The 19,854-nt window shown below is 39.6% G+C and overlaps 1 protein-coding gene across 8 annotated transcripts in view; it reads left to right on the forward strand.

Moving 5' to 3' along the window:
* Positions 1-19,854, forward strand: part of TBC1D32 (TBC1 domain family member 32) — an 88,474-nt gene that overhangs the window by 58,671 nt on the left and 9,949 nt on the right. For 3 of the 8 annotated variants that reach the window (XM_048492058.1, XM_048492041.1, XM_048492049.1), the window contains exons 30-33: positions 10,595-10,661; positions 15,056-15,171; positions 15,815-15,969; positions 17,405-17,545. In XM_048492058.1, coding sequence (XP_048348015.1) covers positions 10,595-10,661; positions 15,056-15,171; positions 15,815-15,969; positions 17,405-17,545 — 479 coding nt within the window. Of the gene's footprint in view, positions 1-10,594; positions 10,662-11,553; positions 11,595-15,055; positions 15,210-15,814; positions 15,970-17,404; positions 17,546-19,854 lie in introns of those variants that run through there. The other 5 variants (XR_007244112.1, XM_048492078.1, XM_048492069.1 and 2 more) reach the window with 5 other exon arrangements.

A 19,854-nucleotide genomic window follows, 5' to 3' on the forward strand; every position in this document is an offset into this window, starting at 1 on the left:
CAAACACCAATCACACGTTGCGTGAAGAAGTGTTTCCTTTTATTAGTCCTAATTCTTCCCCCCAGCATTTTCAATGGATGCCCCTGGTTCTAGTATTGTGAGAAGGAGAGAGAAAATTTCTCTCTGTCAACATTTTCTACCCCATGCATAATTCTTTATAGGACTTCAATCATATCCCCCCCCTCAGCCGCCTCTCACTCTCCCAAACTAAAGGAGTCTCAAACGCTGCAGCCTCTCCCTCATAGGAAGGTGCTCCAGTCCCTCAATCATCCTTGTTGCCCTTTCTCTGCACTTTTTTCTTTCTATCTCTTTCAATATCCTTTTTTGAGATGTGGCGACCTCAGAACTGGACATTAGTACTCCAAGTGCGTCAAGCACTTTCACTGCTTTATATAAGGGCAATGACAATCTTTTGCAGTTTTATTCTCAATTCCTTTCCTAATTATCCCCAGCATAGAGTTTGCCTCCTTTTTTTTTCACAGCTGCCATGCATTGAGTTGGACATTCCCATGGAACTATCAACTAAGACGCCCAAATCCCCTTTCCCTGGTCTGTGACTTGATAGCACTGACCCTTGTAGCTTGTATGTGAAGTTTGGATTTTTTGCACCTATGTGCATCACTTTGCATTTTGCTACATTGAACTGCATTTTGCCATTTCTGAGCCCACTCCACCTATACCTTTATCAAGGTCCGCTTGGAGCTCTTCAAGCAATCCTTTTGTGGTTCTCACTCACTCCCTACATAATTTGGTATCATCTGCAAACTTGGCCACCACACTTACCCACCTCCCCTACTTCCAGGTCATTTATGAATAGGTTAAAGAGCACTGGTCCCAAAAGCGGATCCTTATAGGGGACACCACTCCCTACATCTCTCCATTGTGAGAACTTCCCATTTACACTCCACCTCCCCTTTTGCTTCCCCTGTTTCCTCACCCAGTTTTTAATCCATAGGAGGACTTCCCCTCTTATTCCTTGATTGCTGAGTTTTCTTAATAGTCTCTTGGTGAGGAACTTTGTCCATAAAGCCTTTAGGGAAATCCAAGTAGACAAATGTCCACTGGTTCCCCTTATCCACATGCCTGTTTTACACCCCTCAAAAGAACTCTAGTAAGTTTGTAAGATATCAGGATTTGCTCTCCCTGCAAAGCTTCATGCTGACTCTTTCCTCCAGCAGGTCTTGCTTTTCTACATGTTTTATAATTTTATCTTTAATGATAGATTCTACTAATTTACCAGGAACAGATGTCAAACTGACTGGCCTGTAATTTCCCGGGTCCCCCCTAGATCCTTTCTTAAAAATTGGTGTGACATTGGCCATCTTCCAGTCTTCAGGGATAGAGCCTGATTTCAGGGATAAGTTGCATATTAAAGTGAGAAGATCAGCAATTTCATGCTTGAGCTCTTTAAGAACTCTTGGATGAATGCAATCTGGGCCAGGAGATTTGGTAGCATTTAGTTTATCAATGGCTGCCAGAACTTCTTCCTTGTCTACCACTATCTTCGCTAGTCAGGAGAGGGAAGTAGACACACCAAGGCCTCTTCCACTGTACTATCTTGATGTTCATTTTATCACGTTGGTCACCTTTGGTTTTTCGGTCGGAAAGAAAGGTGAGATATCAGTATAAAATCTACCACCCTATTATTTCTGTTTATTAATTATACTGATATTAATATTCTCTGTTACACAGATTTTGATGTTGTTCAAGCTTCTTACTTATTTGTATATGTATTTTACTTGAATGAATAATCTGCCTTGTTTGTTGCAATAAATTAAAATCCAAAATGAAATGCAGCTTTACATTTTTCAATGGGCTATTTATTTAGTTCTTTAGTTATAATATTTATCAGATGTGTATTCTTGAACCTTAAAAGTACTATATAGTGAGACAATATGGCACAAACTGTATATTCACAGACCTTGGGAACGTGGAGTCTAATATGATGTCCCGTTTCCCAAATTTTTTTGTAAGGAATCAGATGAATTTATGCTTAATGAGCCAGCAAACTACCCAGTACAGCTGAAACATGCATACCCCTTGGCCAGGTTTCTAATCAACAGGGAGTTTGACAGTTGTCTAGCCTAGCTTCCTAATGAATAGAATCAATGTGTTATATGAAAATTGTTTGAGGACAATGCATTGATATTCAGTGTTATCATGTTTCTGGAAATGAGAAATTGATTATCTTAAACTACAGTAGCTTTTAAAAATCCTTTGGTAGTTGAAATTAGAATAACACAATTCATCCAGCTGTTCTAAAATCCCTCAGGATTTCCATCCATTATAAAATCTGCAAATCTGGAAGATCAAATTACTTTGGGTTTTCGTTTTTAAAGATGAGGGAGAATAATAAGCTAATATATCACCATTTATGCACTTGCAATTTTTAATTGATTAATTATAATCAGTTACAACTGTTAACTCTGTACTGCCTTTCTGTGTTGGCACAGATGAAGCATACGCGTAGGGCTCCTGAGGGAAGAATGCTGAAAATCCAGCTTCTGTCCATGACACAGTGTATGAGCAGGCTGTGAGTGCAACATGTTCAAGCCAAGTAATGATCACATATTTTAAACTACATATAACTTTGAGAATAATTCTCATGTACAAAAGAACTGTTTCAAAAGTGACTATTACTATGGGAATCATAAAAAAACTCATCTTTTCCCATTTTTACTTTGGAGCCAGTTAGTCCCAGGGGTACTACTAACGATCGTGTAGTGCTTCTAGCACTTTTTCTGCCACAGCAACATCTTTAAACTGCTGTGGTGGTAGTTGTTGTGGGTTTTGCTCCTAATGTTTTGCCTGCATCTATGGCTGGCATCTTCAGAGGGATGTTCTGGCCAGATGTGGTTCTCTGTGTGACACTGTGGGGTGATTATACGGCAGGGTATATATTTTGTCCACTTCACAAGGGGTGAGGAACATTTTCATTTGTTAGGGTGGATGTCATTTATAGTTGCATTTGCAATTATGTTCACAACTATATTGGCATTTGCACTTGCAACTGCATTTGCAATTGTGTTTGTAGCTGTATTAGCATATGTTTGGGTGGAGCTCATTTGCACTGCCTTTGAATGTCTCTGGTTTTTAGGTTTTGTTATTTTCTTAGTACTGGTAGCCAGGTACTGTTGATTTTCATACTCTTCCTTTTTTTTGAAATTGTCCTGGTATTTGTGGATTTCAGTGGCTTCTCTGTGTAGTCTCACATAGTACCTGTTAGAGTTGTCAAGAATTTCTGTGTCTTCAAATAAAAGCCTACGTCCAGCTTGGTTTAGAGCATGTTCAGCTACTGCTGATTTCTCAGGTTGGATTAATCAGCAGTGCCATTTGTGTTCTTTAATTCTTGTCAGAGTGCTCCATTTTGTAGTCCCTTTGTTTACTTGTCCACAGCTGTATAATTTGCAATTGACTCCTGGTCTCTTGCCCTTTGTTGACTTTTATTTTTCTGGTGGGTCTGAAAACTGTTTGAAGGTTGTGTTTTTCCATCAGTTTTCCCATTTGATCAGTGATCTCCTTGATGTGTGGTAGAAATACTTACTCAGTCCTGTGCTTTTCTCTCATGTTGATAGGCTCATAACTTTCCAGATGAATTCTAGCAGTCTCAGTGTGTACCATGTAAGATGGGAAGGGAAAGGATCAATTAGAATTAATAGGAAGCAATAGCATGTAATCCGACCAGCCTCCTTACCCTGCAGAGTTCATCTAGTGTAAACTTGGTTGGAAACCTCATATTTCTGTATGAGACTACAGACTTAGGTCTAGTTCTGAAAAAGTAGCTTACCTATAGTTTTGATCCTTCAGAGGATTTCCACAGAGGGAAGTTATTTCTGTCTGTAGAGCAGGACTTCCTCATCTGCCTTTGTATAGCCCAAAATTCCTTCTGTTGCATTTGTGGACAAGCAGACCCTTAGAACAGCTTGTGCAGAATGAATGAAAAGTCTGCAGAACATGGAAATAAGCAGAAAATACCCATTTCCATCTGTGGGAGCCAACCCTGTGTCAGGAATGCACCATTGCAGGCTATAGGTGGGGAAAATGTGGTCAAATGTGTATGGAAATAAAACTAAGTCAGGAAAACCTCCTGGCTAAGATTTGTCTCCCTCAAATGCTGTTTTCTGTTTGCTAGAAATCTTAGTGTGGAAGATCAGTCATGCAGATTGACATCTACCTATTGAAACATTGCAGTTGAAACACATGTTTGTTACAGTTTGTAATAATTTCTTATAAAATAATCCTTCTGAACTGGTTTGGAAGACATCTCTATTTGGAACCATGGAAATTTGGATATGTGGTATGCCATCTATGGTGGCTGTTGGGTGGTGGTCTATAGCCTCCTTGTCATGGGATAAGGGAAGGGGAAACCTTCAAGCCAAACCAGCAATTTCTTGAAGGGGGTGATTTGAATCAGCATATCAATGGAATGCTGAAGTTAATTGATCAGCTGAAGATAGCCAGGTGTTAGGTCTCGAACCTGAAGCCAATAAACGGACTCTGTAATATTGATCAGTAGTGTTTATTGGTGAGGCATTGAAGCACCAAAGCTTGGCAAAGCCAGTTCTGACAAACCTGGCCTTTGCTATCCCCTTTATTCCCCCTTCCAGAATTCCCAAGAAATTGTGAACAACAGGCCCAAAGCTGAGGCGTGTTAAGGTTGATGGCAGATAGTAAGATAAAGCCACCTAGCTTCCTGCCCCCACAAGATAACAGATGCAACTCTGTTTTTCATGAAACCAGGGTGTCAGGGGGAAAGCCTAGTTATCTACAAAGCATGCAAAACCATAAATTAAAGATCAAGGAAAGAATGTCCCAGATGGCAGAGGTAACATATAGCAGGCTGGTTACATATATCTTTTAGCAGCCTTGGTTTGTTAGTGTTAAGCAGATACAATGAGGTAGGAATGCAATCCCTCTGACACCAGGAAAGTTTTGGATGATGACATAATATTGCTTTTGCATATTATACTGCCCAAGAATTATGAAAACTTGGTGGCTATAATGCAAAGCAAGGAAACTTGAATTTTAGCAGAAGTTGTGAAAGAATCAAGAGAGGAGAGCACTAGAAGGAATTGCGTTCCAAACTCAAGTGATTTACATGCGTTAACTATATGTAACAAGAGATCTTTAAGATGCCACACACATGGCAAGATAGATTATTTTGTGTTTTGTGGTTTGAATTCTGTGCCTGGAAAATGGTAAAGCAATCAGCATTGATGTGATACTGAATTATCCATTTGGAGAGATTATTTACAACATTGAACATTCAACAGCATTCTACTGAAGAAGTATTTATGAAAACGCTACATTACTCCAAACAACATTATAGAATGTTTTTCCTCTGAATACTTCGGGTTCTAGAGAAGGAATACAGCATTATTCAAGTCCCCGTTAGGGCAGCAAGGACTGTCATTAAGGGAATTGTTTGATTCTTACATGTTTTGTATGGTTGAATGCGTTGTATGTTTACACTGTCTTAGATAACTGGGCACTCTTATCATTATTTTTTCCTCCACTTAGTAAACGATGTAGCTTAAGAAATATTGTATGTGTGTCGATGGTTGTGGCAGCAGGTCTGGCGGTTTTTCACATTTATACTTGTCTTTCTAGCCCCAGAACATTCTGCTACTCTCAGGGCTGTCATTCCAGTCCAAGAACACTTCTACTCCCAAGTGCTGTCATTCTCCTCTGTGGGCTGTCTTTCCAGACCCTGAACATATCTGTTACTCCTGGGAACCATCATTCCATTCTGGCAGCCATCATTCCAGTCCCAGGACGCTGCTGCTACTCCCAGGGGCCATAATTCTACTTTGGGGGTGTCATATCAAGCCCAGAATGTTTCTACTACTCCCACAGGCCATCACTGTACTCTGCTGGCCATCACTCCAGTTCCAAAGCAGTCTGTCTTGGCCCAGAGAGCTTAATCCAAAATCCATTCAACATTTTCATTGCCATTTTTATGTTGTAATGTGTTTCATTGGAGCTCATACAAGTCAGTTGGCATTTCTGGCTCCCATTTTATCCCATGGCCCTTCAAGCCTCTCCCATTGTCCCTAAGAGGCAAACCTTTCCTTTGTTGTAATATACCCCACAGCTCAGGGGCGTAATGCCCATTGGGCAAAGTGGGCAGCTGGCCAGGGCATCACCTTGTGGGGGCATCAAAATGCAGGGTTCATGAGCACATACAAAAGTGGGGTGGGGAGTAGCATTAGCCATATTTTAGAAAAATCCTTTTTCTTGTTCTTGAGTTTGGCTCAAGTGACTATAATGTGAAACATAAATGGCTATTTGCTGCTAGATGTACAGAGACCACATTTATTGTGCCATAGTAAAGTATACTGTACTTTCTTTGAGACATGGCTATTAAAAGAATATTTCTCAGTTTGTTTTTATTATGTTTTATTTGCATTCTTGCCATTAGATTACATTATGTTTACTGATGTCTGTAAAACAAAGTGAATTCCTTTTGTTTGTTCATACTTTAATCTTTCTTCACTTTAAAAATTTAGGGAAAACACTGCGGAGTTATTTATTAATGGTCTCTTCAGCATGAGTTATTAAACTACCCTTAAATGCTGAAAAATTTAATGTCATATTAGAATATGAACAGTGTGCTACCTACACGTTTTGTTTAATTAGATGCGGAACACATCTTGACCATTATTTTTCACTTCCTTTTCAGTAAAAACTGAAATGTTTTTGAAAAATGGTAAGCAGTTTAAAATTTGACCTTTTGTGTTTTGAAATTGCTTCAGTCTTGTTCATGAAAACCTTTCAGTAAAGATAGTTTTGCTTCTCTGCAGAATAGTAGCTAAAGATGCAAATACAAGAAGTAAATGTTATAGAAGGTGCAGAATAGAATACCTTATGTACTAGGAAAAAATGTTTTGTTATTTTTCCTCCTGTTTGAGATCTCATGACATTTATGAATGCTCATAACTTTTAAACCAAAATACTATTTAAGAACCTGGTGTGGGTGTGTTAACTCATACACACATACACACAGAATGCGAACCCCTGAAAACTTGTGTATTTTATTGTCCCACTCCACATATTATTTCCTCTTTCTCTCTTACTGGCAGCCTTCATGTCCTCTCCATACCAACCAATCACCTCCTCAGACCTCCAGTCTTCACATTTATATATTATTTATTTAATTCATTTGTACTCTCCCTTTCTCCCCAATGGGGATCCAAGCAATTTATAGCATTCTCACCTCCTCCATTTTATACCCACAAATCCAGTGGTGGGATTCAGCAGGTTCACACCACTTCGGCAGAACCGGTTGTTAAAATAGTGCTTGTAAACAACCAGTTGTTAAATTATTTGAATTCAACCACCGAAACCGGTTGTTAAATTATTTGAATCCCACCACTGCACAAATCCACTGTGAGTGACTGGACTAATGTACACTGTGCATGATGGCATTCATGATGGAGCCACTGTCAAATAGTTGTAAATCACAAGTGGTTGCTACTGGCCTTGTGTGAATCATGCAAATCATGTGATAGTGAATCAACTGTTGGCTCCTGCCAAGCCTGGTCCTTTTGACGCCTCCTTTCAGGAGGGGAGCAGGAATGGACTGGGAGGCCAAAATAGTCCTGGAAAGTAACCTGCTCCTTCCACCTGCCTTATACAGGGTATTGGTTGTGGTGGTTTGGCATACACCACAGTAGCTACTAATTGCATTTGTTTCTTAAAGGTACAAATCCCATTTTTGTTAAAAACCCAATTTAAAAAAATATTTCAGATTTTTCTATAAACCTGGAGCTTTTCTTGGTTTTGTAGAAAAGTCTGTCTTGTCTTCTCCTTCCTTCAGTCTCTTGATTTAAGTATCCAGAGATTTTCAGTGGTTCAAATGAGATATGTTGACAAGTGGGGGACCCACAAGGACTGGCAGGGAAGCATCTCATTTTCCCTGTGCCACTATTTCCTCTTTCCTTCCCTAAAACTTCCTGTAGTCTCTCCCCTTTTGTTGCATCCTTCTCTCCTTCCCACACTAGCTGATCTGCTTTTTCAGATTTCCCTCCTTCCTTGCAGCTGGCAGCATCTACCTCTGTCTAGATATACTAAAGGCCAGTTGTATAGTGCTGGCCCCCAGGTCTGGTCTAGTTGCACAGTGTTGGCTGCTAGGTCCAGCTGTGCAGTTGGGAACTCTGAACTTGTGGAAGGCACTTCACTTTCTTCCATATCTTCCTCTCCACATTATTTCCCCTTCCCCTCCTTCTAGCAACCCCCATATCTTCACTGTTCTCTGTTTCTCTTTCCAGTCACCAATCAACCTATCTTTTCTCTATCCCCCATCTTCAGCCTTATTTATTATTTATTTACTTCATTTATTCCCCATCTTTCTCCACAATAAGGACTCAAAGCATCAGTTTTTCTCATCACCTTATCTAATGAGTCTGATTTTATTTAATGGCATTTTATTTCTAGCTATCATGGAATTTAGGCAGTATAGACCTAGACTTGCTTAACTTCTGGAGCGTTACTGTATCAAGTGTCCTCACTCTATTTCCTGGCCCTTGGGATTCTAGATTCACAGTAAGCCATTACTGACTATGTCATAAACTATAAACCACAAACTATAGTTTCCACTATTCCCTCCAAACAAAAATTAAACAAAGCTTATATTTGACAAAGATCTAAGAGTATTTTTTTTAAAAAAATAGGCTAATTGGCTTAGCATTTTGCAAGTAGTCCTTAAGAATTTTGGACAGTATAGGATTCTGTGGTGCTAGAAAAGAAATATAGAATACAGAGAATAAACATTCAGGACTGTGTGATAATTATGTTCAAACATGTGGCAATGCTCTGAAAAATTAGTAAGATATAAAATTAACTTGCATATTTCACAAAATTTCATAGATTGACAGTTAAATGTTTACAGTTAAAAGTTAATGGAGCTGTTCAACTGTGCATAAAGGGATGGATATTCCCAGATCTCCTGCTTTTTGGAAGGTAGTTTGGGGATCCATTTGTGGTGAGGGGTGACAGTTGAGAAGACAATGGGGAAGATGCAACACGTCTAATATTGATACTGAAATGTCCCAGTATTCCTCAGAATTCTTCAATTACTGTTTTCCCATGTACCTCTTCATGCAGCTTTTTTTGTTGGCAGGTGTGTGGCACTTGGTGGTGGTCGAAAAACTGGCTAAAAGTAGATACCAGGAATATTTTTCAGTTCTGTATTAATCATGTTAAATGTCTGAGTTCTCAGTGCAATCTCAAGGGGGAGGAAGTAGTTGCTTTGTGACCAAGGATTACTTCTAAGAGGCTTGCTGTGCTGACATTTCCCCTGTCCCTGTATAAGTGGTATGCAGCTCAATTGGCTGCACCACTGATTTTGCTGGTGCATGTCAGCACCAGCATCACATAGCATTCCCAGCCCAAAATGGTGCAGGAAGCTGACTGAAGCCAGCTCCATCCCCAGGAATGCCCCTTTCATCATTGGCTCTTGTACCAGAGGAACACTGGCTCCATTGCTGCATTGAGTGCCAAGGAGTCATGCTGCTGCACAGCTCCACAGTGCCAGCATATGGGCCTCTGTGCCCTTACACCAGTCTAAGTGTCATTTACTTCATTGCCAGAGTCACATCACCTCCTGAGGGATTTTTCTCACCCTTCCCCAGGATTGTGCTGCAGTGTTATTTTTAATGGTCAATTGTTGTTGTACCACTTCAGCCCAAGTTGTCAAGAAGAATATAACTGGAATCCTTACAGACATATAAATCCATTCAAAATTAAATATAAATTAGGATACATTAAATGTAAGGTGTCTATGAAAATTGAATTAAACTTGTTCTGAGCAATTTTAATTCCTTCCTGAACTGTGAGATTATTCTTTAAATCCTTATTAAATTAAGCATCTAAGGAGCTTCAGTATAGCATATTTATTAATTCTGTTTAATTACTATACCTTTTTGTGACAATCACCTTTTTGTGTATCACCTTTTTGTGTATCACCTTTTTGTGTATCACCTTTTTGTCAGACTGACAATTTAGAAGTGTTACCTTTTGTTACAGAAAATGATTTCTTATACAGAAAATTGATCCTTTGAAGCTTTTATCATAAAAGCTACTGAAGATATGTTAATAAACCAGGTTTCACATGGAAAATTAAATAATACATGTAGAATAAACAAATGACATTTAGTGCATCATTTCAATCACTTTCACACTCCCTTCACACTTTGAATAGTTGAGCTTCCAATGATTCAAACAAATACTAGTTTGATCGCTGTCCTCTTGTTGAAATAGTTTGGGGGCGAGATTGTCACAAATCCTAAAGTATCTTAGTTCCTTGAACAGTCGCCTTGAAACTATTCTGGACATCTTCTGTTCCTAAAGCTTGTCCAAGAAGCGATCTGAAAGGTAGCCTTCTCTTGAAAAATAGACTGACTTCTTCCTTTGACCTTTGTTTGTTTGTTTTGATTCATTTGTTTTTCGTTCATGGAGATGATGTGTAGTATTTCAAAGCAGCCAAATGCTTAGAAATGTAGATTAAAAGGTGAAAAAAGATTACTTCTGTTTCAATTAAAGCCATCATTATATTACAAGCACACATTCATCCTCTTTCTTCTTTTGTTTTTAGCTGATACAAATGTGACAACTAAAAGCCCTACATCTGTACAGCAGCTTGGCATTAAGATGACTATCAGGTATGCATCATCAAAATATTTTACTAGAGGATTATAAACCTACAGATGGGAACCTGCAATGATTTGTGGGATGCATCTCATTTCCTCCTCTCCCACTATTTCCTCTTTCCCTTTCCTGAAAGTACCCATAGTCTCTCCCCTTTCTTGCTTCCTTCTCTCCTACCAACCCAACAGCCAACCTACCTTTGTCTACCCATATGTCTTCAACTATACCTGCCCTCCACAGTTGCTACCTAAAACAATCATGGCCCAATTGTGTTGCTCCAGCCACTGGGTAAGGCCCATTTATGTGGTAGCATACTCTCAAGGACTTGTGGGGTGGCATGGCAGTTTCCCATGTCTCCCACTCCCTGCGCTATTTCCTCTTTCCCTTCTCCTGGCAATCCACATATCCTCTCTTCTTTTCCGTCCTCATTCTGTCCTTCTCAGCAATTCAGCAACTTACCTTTTATCTTCTTCCCATCTTCAGCTATATTTATTATTTATTTATTTCACTTATACCCCACCACAATGGGGACCAAACCTGTAGACATTATTCTCCTCTCCTCCTTTTTAATCATCACAACTACCCAGAGGTGTACCTGGTGAAAATGGCACCCAGGGCATGGCCGGCTCGCCCGATCCCCCATTCATTTTTGCATTCTCCATTTTGTAGCTCACCGATGGGTGAAGAAAGTGGGTGGCAAGTGCCCAGGGGTTCCTTGGTGCACACTGTGCGCACCAAAACCTGTCTTTCTCCAACCCCTGGGAACCCGGTGCCCACTCCGTGATTGCAACCAACCAGGGAGTGGCCTGGAGAGCTTTTTTTGCATTGATTTTTTTGCAAAAAAAATTAGTCACTATTTTATTATTAAAAATTATTCATTATTTTTTCTCCTCTCTCCCCCTGCAGGGAGGCCGGGGAGGGCAGGGCTCAGTGACTCAGATGGGTGCCGCGGCGGCAAGCTGGCTCCTGCCATCCCCGTCCAGAAAGCTACTGTAATACCTGCCTCTGCAAAATATTTTTTAATCTTCCTTTAGTGAGTAAACCTATTTGCAAATTCAGTAGAGAAGGCTATATTAAGCAAAGCATTCATAGCTATATCCTTTTTTATGTGTCTTTCCTGAATTGCACCAATGTATCCAAACACTGAAGAACCACTGACCACCATTCCAGAATGAGCAGAAGTACCTTTGGATGTAGCTCAGGAATAGTATTACAGTGCAATCCAGATGGGGCGGGTGAGCAAAGGCCGCTGTTCTAATTGCCCCATAGGACAAACAGTCTCATTCCGCACGGTTGTGCAGAACAAGTCTGCAGGACCGGGGCCAGTGTTACCGGGCTGGAATGCTGGAGGAAGCCAACTATCATGAAAGCTCCACCCCCAGGAATGCCCCTGCCCACCTCGTGCTGGCATCCAAGCAGACACTGGCATTGTTCTGCAGCTGTCCGGACTTCCAGGTTTTGCCTCCGTAGAACTGAAGGGCAGCCAGCTGCCAGTGCCTCTGCTCCCTCTACCAGCAGGAGTGCTCCTACACTGGCAGAGAGGGCAAACATGTTGGGTGGCCCTGCGCCACTCTCTGGGAATCTTCAGCCCCTCCCAGCTGGATTGGGCTGCCCAACTATCTGTAACAGCTTTTCATAATGTGCAGTATGAATGATATATCTGTATTTTAAAAATAGTCGTTAACTAAAGTAGAATCACCCAGTGTAAATCAAACACCTCAAACTGTCTAGTGAGATGAATGATGATGATAATAGTACCAAGCTTGGGTGCTGTGTGGTTTCCGGGCTGTATGGCCGTGTTCTAGCAGCATTCTCTCCTGACGTTTCGCCTGCATCTGTGGCTGGCATCTTCAGAGGATCTGATGCTGGGAAAGCAAGTGGAGTATATATATCTGTTGGAGTGTCCAGGGTGGGTGGAGAAACATTGTCTGTGAGTAACAAAGAAGGCAACCAGGTCAATAGTTGAGGGCATCTGAATAGAAGTATGAGTAACAATGAAGACTATAGCATGGGAGTAACAATGGAGATAGCAAGGTCACTGGTGGGAGCATCTGAATAGAAGTATCCTGGCCTTTGTTTCTTTTGTCTATGGTCATCCTGTGTTTGTGTGGAGCTGGTTAGACACTGTCTTGACTCTAGTATTTTTCAACACTGGCAGCCACTCTATTCAGATGCTCCCATCAGTGATTTTGCTATCTCCATTGTTACTCCCATGCTATAGTCTGTTGCCAATATTTCACATTAATCATGTAGAGGACTAACTTGTTTCGAACAATGATGTTCCATTCATTAGAGCTGTCAATATGTTTTCCTTCTAAACCTCTAAAATATATTTTATTTCATTAGAATGACTTTAATGATTTTAAGCCATCAATTCAACATGGTTAATAATTTCAATGACTTACCTATGCACAGGAGAATAAAACAGAGGCAGAGCAAAAAAAATGTATTTACAGAAAACCTTTAGAAGAACATACTCAAACTCTACAGTAACATTTTAAAATACTTTCTGTAATAATGAACTCAAGGATCATTCTTACAACCTGAAGGACTTAAAAATTGTGCTTTTAAAAGTTTAAGAGTAATACTTGAGTTTCATTTGTATATCCAGATATACACAAAGAGGACATGAAGAATGAAATGGATTCCATCCCCAAATGTTGTAGTGCATATTTTAAAGCAGGAGATACAGAAAACAAATTGCATCATACTTCAGAAATGGGCTTTAGAGTTAGTTTTTTTCTGTGGTAATCTACCATACCTGTGCTATCAACTTGCTTTAATACAAGCTTGAGTGATATGAATAATTATAGTTTCTTGTGAACTGTAGGAATTTGTGAAATGTGTCCATTTATTTCCACAGCATGAGGATAATGCAAATATGGATATTGGATATCCCTGGAAAGTTATGGCTGTTCTTGATGGCAGCTTCTATTCATGTTGTTTTCTTGGAAGAAGTCTCCCTGAAAAAAGTAGTGGCACAAACTGATGCACATTATAATTGTGGGCCTGTTCATATGAGTTTTGACAATTTATTTGGGGAAATGTATGTGCTCAATGGTTCAGTCTAAGACACATTTTCCATTCCAGTTGTCACTTTCCTTGATATACGAGTAGTTGCTGAATGTGACATTGGAAGGACCTTAAAATTAGATCTGGACAGCACGTGCATGGACACTATTCAATAAATGGTATCTAGAGGCCAAAAAGGCAATTGTGTCTTGTTTACACTGCATATTGGCTTTGCCCATATACCGTGATGTAACTGTAGATCCATTGACTTGAATCTAGAGCAGTGATGGCGAACCTATGGCATGGGTGCCAAAGGTGGCACTCGGAGCCCCCTCTGTGGGCACGCACACATAGAGTTCGTCATGTGGGGGTGAAAAATCAACCCCACACACACACGCACACACATCCATCTAAGCTGGCCTGGGCCATTGAGCACAACGTGTGTGCACTGCGGTGAGCAGGGAGGACTCGGCTGGTGGGCCTGGTGCCTGTGCTCCGGGTAGCTACTGCCCGGGGGGGCACAGGGGGGGCAGAGATGCTAGAGAGGCACAGAGCGGTGCGCGTGGGACTTGCTGGATCCTACAGCAGGCTTGTCCCTGCTCAAGCGGATGGGGCGGAGGAAGAGAGAGTCAACCGTTTTTTTCTAAACTAAAACCTCAGCATTCAGGTTAAATTGCCGGGTTGGCACTTTGCAATAAATAAGTGGGGTTTGGGTTGCAATTTGGGCACTCGGTCTCAAAAAGGTTCGCCATCACTGATCTAGAGCATTGTTTTTGTGGGCAGAATGTTTTCTGTTGGCAGAGCTGTAGCCTGAAATGCCCCCTGCCCCTCAGGAATAATATTTGGGAGGAGGAGTCAAAAAAGTCACATTCCATGAGTAAAAATCCTTCACTCATAGAAACGCTGGTCTGGATGTAAACTACTGCTAGCTGTGTATGGGTAATGATTATACATATGTACGTACATACATACATACATACATACATACATACATAGTATTGTTCTGTTGAAATGTTTTACAGGCTAGGATCGAAAGAACTGCGATCCCAGTGGGCTTTTGTGACTTGTTTCTTTTAAAACAGCAGCATCTCTATGCTACATGGCAAATTAATTTAAAAATTGAGAGGAGCTTTTAAAGCCATTTGTTACATGGATTTCTGGGCTATTCAAAGAAAAAAAAAGTAAAAAATGCCGTTAGAGATAACCCAGATTTCTAGCATGAGCCAGAGCAGCTCTTTGGAACCAGGTCACTGTTTTACATAAAATGTTAGTATTACTGTACTTGAAAAAAGTTAATGAAGTGTTGGATTATAGACCACACTTGTGAACATCTGTATTAACATTTTAAAAAACAAAAACATATTTTATTTCTATTTAAAGTTGTCTTTTTTTTTAGTTATGGCAGACGTCTGAACCTTCTGAGAGAGAATGCTGAAAATGATCTATGCCAAGTGTTAATGCAATGTGAAATTTTTTTAAAACAACAACAAACACCTGTAAAGTCATCACTTCGTATCCTTTTCTTGGCCAAGTATTGAGTCATCGTAATTGTCAGTAGCTGTTTGTTTTCTTGAATTTAGAATTTCTATGCATATTAACTAAAAAGGAACATATTTGTATAATAAATATAAGAATAGCATAACGTATTATTTACTGTAAAGGTTGATTTCTCTGAAACTTTTGTACCCAGTCCAGATAGGGAAGGATATGTTATGTGGAACTTTCCCACTTATAGTGGCTTCATCCCAGTGTGGAAAGGAGAGAAACATTCTGTACAAAACTTTTGCTTTCGCCAGTGAACTGATAGGAGAACTTGTATGTGGTCACATACTTATTATATCCATTAAAGTATTCATAATTCCTTGTATGATGGAAGCAGTCACCAAGGTTGACAGCAAATAATAAGCTAAAACTCATAGTATCAAACTACAAAATAAAAACAGCTACAGAGAACAGGGATGAATAATCAACGTTCACCAACACAGCCCAATACAAAAACCACATCATTCAAACTAGGGGAGAGCCCCTAAAAACTCATTGTTCAAATACCAAGGAAGGGTTTCTGGATTGGGATGATGATTTTTTTATTATACTCTGACTTTCTGACTTCCAGTCTTTTCTTTAGTCATTGAATTTTCTTAACTTGTTTGTACAGGCAGTCTTCAGGGAGGATATGTGAGCTATGACTGGTTTGCATCTTCAGTCTTTCTAATAATGATGGGAAACAAGGATAAAACATTAACATTTCTTCGACAGTTCTCTCATCTTCTAGTCTCTGCATTCCTTTGGATGCCACGACTACATAGTTCTGTAAGACTTCAAAAGATGTTTCATCTTGACAAGATTACTTTGAACATTTTAAATGAATTTTATTAATACAGAAGCTTTGCTTAAAAGAATCATTCACTTAAATGTTTTCGGACTGAATATTTGCCCTGTAGAATTTCTTCCAGAAAAATACAGGTTTGACATTTACTCAAATAGCTATCTGATAGTCAGCGGGCAGAGGGTGGAAACAGACTGATGGCAATGGTAGTATTATTGAATTTTAAATTGAACAATAAAATGTACTTTATTAGTAGTGTTAAATTCTGTGTGTAGGTAGTGAGAACTATCGAATGGCCTTTTTATTATTATTGCTCTGGGCTAGCTAATTCTTTAGATTATTAGCTTTGTTTTATGTTAAAATCATTAAAAGACACAAAATAGCAATGCTGTACAGGAAAAAAAAATTAAATTGGTTTGTAGTGTTAGTTCAAACTGTGACCTGAATAGTTTAGCATTTCAAACTTTCCTTAGCTACGAGAAAATTCATTTGACATGAAAGTTCATGTAATTAAATACCTTGTGTAAATTATTTGTAATATCCTATCATATTCTTTTGTTAAAGCTAAATTTGATTATATATTAGAGAATAGTGTCACAAAAGTTTACTTATACATATCAACAATACAGCCAGTATCATTTCCCACTTATGACATGTCAGCATACCAAAACTTCAACAGATGTTTTCCATGTTTCATCTTCCCTGTCCTCCATTCATGTCTCAGAGATGAGAAGGAACATCTTAGGGTTGTCCCAGTCCAATTTTTTGCCCTTTAAATTACAGATTTGAAGGGTTTAAAAAACGACAACTATCCATTATAAGCCTTGTGTACAAATAGGCAAGCAGCATATAAATATTCAAAATAAATGCATAATAAAAACTAAATCCTGATCTAGGATTTCCTCAGCACTGAAAAGAAGAAAAGAAGTTCATGCCATCAAGCTGCAATTGACTCATGCCTATCCCATCCATGGGTTGTTCCAGGCAAGGCTGGGGGCAGAGATGGTTTGCTGTTTTCTGCTTCTGCGTGGCTTACTCCTCTACTGCCTTTCTCCGAACAAGTAAAGTTGGCACCAAATATTGTGCACGATTTTGACGAATACAGATTGAGGTGTACTCACAGTACATAATTTTATCATCTCTGCTTATAGCTTCCTGACCCTCCCCCCCCCGCCCCCCCCCAAAGCCAGTCCTCAGGAATGGTGTGGGATTTGATTGGAGGCTACAGCTGGCATGGAGAGTCTATTGTTGTTCTTGATACTCACAAACCATGCTTGGGATCTAATATTCACTAATGTACCCCTAGTATGTGCGTACTGTTGTTATAGCGTTGTTCTATATTTGAATTTACGCTGAGAGTATGCATCATATTCTTTCAAAAGTTGGCTAATATTCTATATTATTGCTTCATTTTGTCAGATTCACCTGCCTGTTGACACAGCAGCATCTGGCATTCATCCAGTCTATTTTTGCAGCGCACACTACATTGAGATGCTGCTGAAGGCTGAATTGCCCCTTGTCTTTTCTGCTTTCCATATGTCTGGCCTTGCTCCATCACAGGTGATGTCTTCTTTGTAACATTCCTTTTATGATGGCTTTCCATACTAATTTATTGTTTGCCTTTTTCAATAAAATTCATGTGTGTGTTTTTTAAAGCAACACTAAAACAATAGAACTAGTTTTTCAATTGGCTTCAGCAAGCACAATGAGCAATATGTATAGCTGCTGCTGTTTAAATTACAAACTTCATAATGTACCTGTTCCAGTTGTGCTAGACAATTCAGAATGAAGGCTTACTTGTCAAAAGGACGTGAGAGAATAGTTTTATGGGCAGAAATGGACTATTAATTTGTTATATTTGCTGCTAGTGAAGGCTTAGCAGGGAACTCTGCAAATGAGTTTTGAGACGTTCCCATTGCCTTCATAATAATATTAATTGTTGAGTATGTCAGTGGGACATGAGAGAAGATAATTATTGTGGCTGCTGGAATAATTGTGGGGTAGGGGTTTCAAAAGGTCTGGATGCCATGATCTTATTGTGTTTTTTATGACTATGTATACATTATCAGACACATGTTTCTGCTTTTGAGTAAACCTCCATACAATTGGTTGTATTCCTTAAAAGCCAGCTGTTATTCCTCAGTTTGTTAACATTCAGGTGCTAGTTTTGCTGTTGAACCTCCCTAACTATGTGTTGGGCCCAGATTCCTGTGACCAAAACTCTACTCATGGCAAGGATATTTGCTGGCCATCTCTTCTTTCTACAGCCTGTTGCACTTCATGAAAAGAAGTTGCTGAAGATCAGAGGATGTTGGGAATTGTACACAAACAAGGGAGGTTGCAGCTAGAAGTGGAGAAAATGCCCTTTGCTATTGCATTTGAGGGGAAGAGGAATCTCCACTGATACCCTTCTATACAATGCAGCCTCGTACACCATCTTTCATGTTGTTCTTGAGAGCCACCTGGTCCCTCGGAGTGACTTTTTATAGAACGTAGAGAATGCAGAAAGAAGGAGAAGGTGTTGATTATCCTCCCTTTGTCACAGCTTGGTTATCTTAACCAAACACATATATAACATTAATTTGTTTGGGGGAAAAAACCTTAAATGTAAAAAAGAAATATTAATGCTTATAAAGCATTCATTCTAAAGCCAAGGGATTAAAAATCCAGTGCTTTTGGCTGATTCAGTTTTGTAAAGACTTAGAGGCTGATTAACAGAAAATTCATAATGCATAGTTAAATTAAAATATGGTTACAGTGGAGTTTAAACAGATTGATTTAGCAAAAAAAGGAATAGTTATAAAAATAGGAGTTTTCCAAAATCCGTTTAATGCCTATATATTTTGACAGGAAAAACCTACCATTTATTACAAAAGTGTAGAACACCTCTTAAATTAAAGCACATTAAATACATACAAATGGTAATTTTGAAAACTGTTAAGAAGAAACATTTGTGCCTCCATAACAGCTTTTCTTTTCAGTTGACTTTTATCAAAGCTAATCCTTTAATAGAAGCACAGTCACGTGTCAGAGTTGAGGAGAGCATTCCTATCTCACGTCTGTCTTTGCCATTGTGGAGAAAGGATAGTGCTTCAACTTTTACCTCAGAAGTATTCTTCATAGAAATGGCGCTATTCAAAAAATGTTCCAAATGTGGAATGAACATGGCTCAAGATGAGCATGAGAAATGACTTTTGTGTCCTAGAGAGAGTCATGTTTCCGCCATGTGCCCATCCTGCCACTTTTTTACACCAAACACTAGACATAAGTGGACTTCAAGACTTACTGCCACACTGTTGAAAAGTCTGTCCCATGGCAAAATCTTCAAAAAGGGCTCATATGCTTTTGGTCACTTCAGTTCCTATAGTTCCGTCTGAATCGGCTCCTGGCTTGGCTTTGGTGACCAAAAGCACTACTTTGAAACTCTCAATTAAGAAGGTCAAAAAGAAAGTTAAAAGTACCTCTCAGTCGAAGCCATTGTCTCTTTGACGACAAGGTTCGTCGCTGATTCCCCAGTTTATCCAGCAGATTCCCCAGTTTATCCAGCAGAAGTTTCCTCTCAGTGTCAATCACCATCATCTCCATGACACTGAGGCTTTTTGCTAATGTGTCCCAACCCAGGTTGTCCAGTTCATTACTTGGAGGCTTCCTGTTGACTGTGATCATGATCTGTTTTTCAGTACCAAGCTGGTTTCCATCGAATCCATCTACTTGATGTTGTCCATTGAATTCTCCACTGGACTGGAGAATTGTGATCGGAGATCACAATCGTGATCGGAGTTCAGGAGCTGCTCAACGTTGAAGCTCCCACTCCCTCTCTCTTCTCATGGACTACTGTCCCTTGTAGTCCAGAGATCTTCTGTTGTCTG

Source organism: Sphaerodactylus townsendi, linkage group LG01 (assembly GCF_021028975.2).
Source record: "Sphaerodactylus townsendi isolate TG3544 linkage group LG01, MPM_Stown_v2.3, whole genome shotgun sequence".
In the NCBI taxonomy this organism is placed as follows: Eukaryota; Metazoa; Chordata; class Lepidosauria; order Squamata; family Sphaerodactylidae; genus Sphaerodactylus; species Sphaerodactylus townsendi.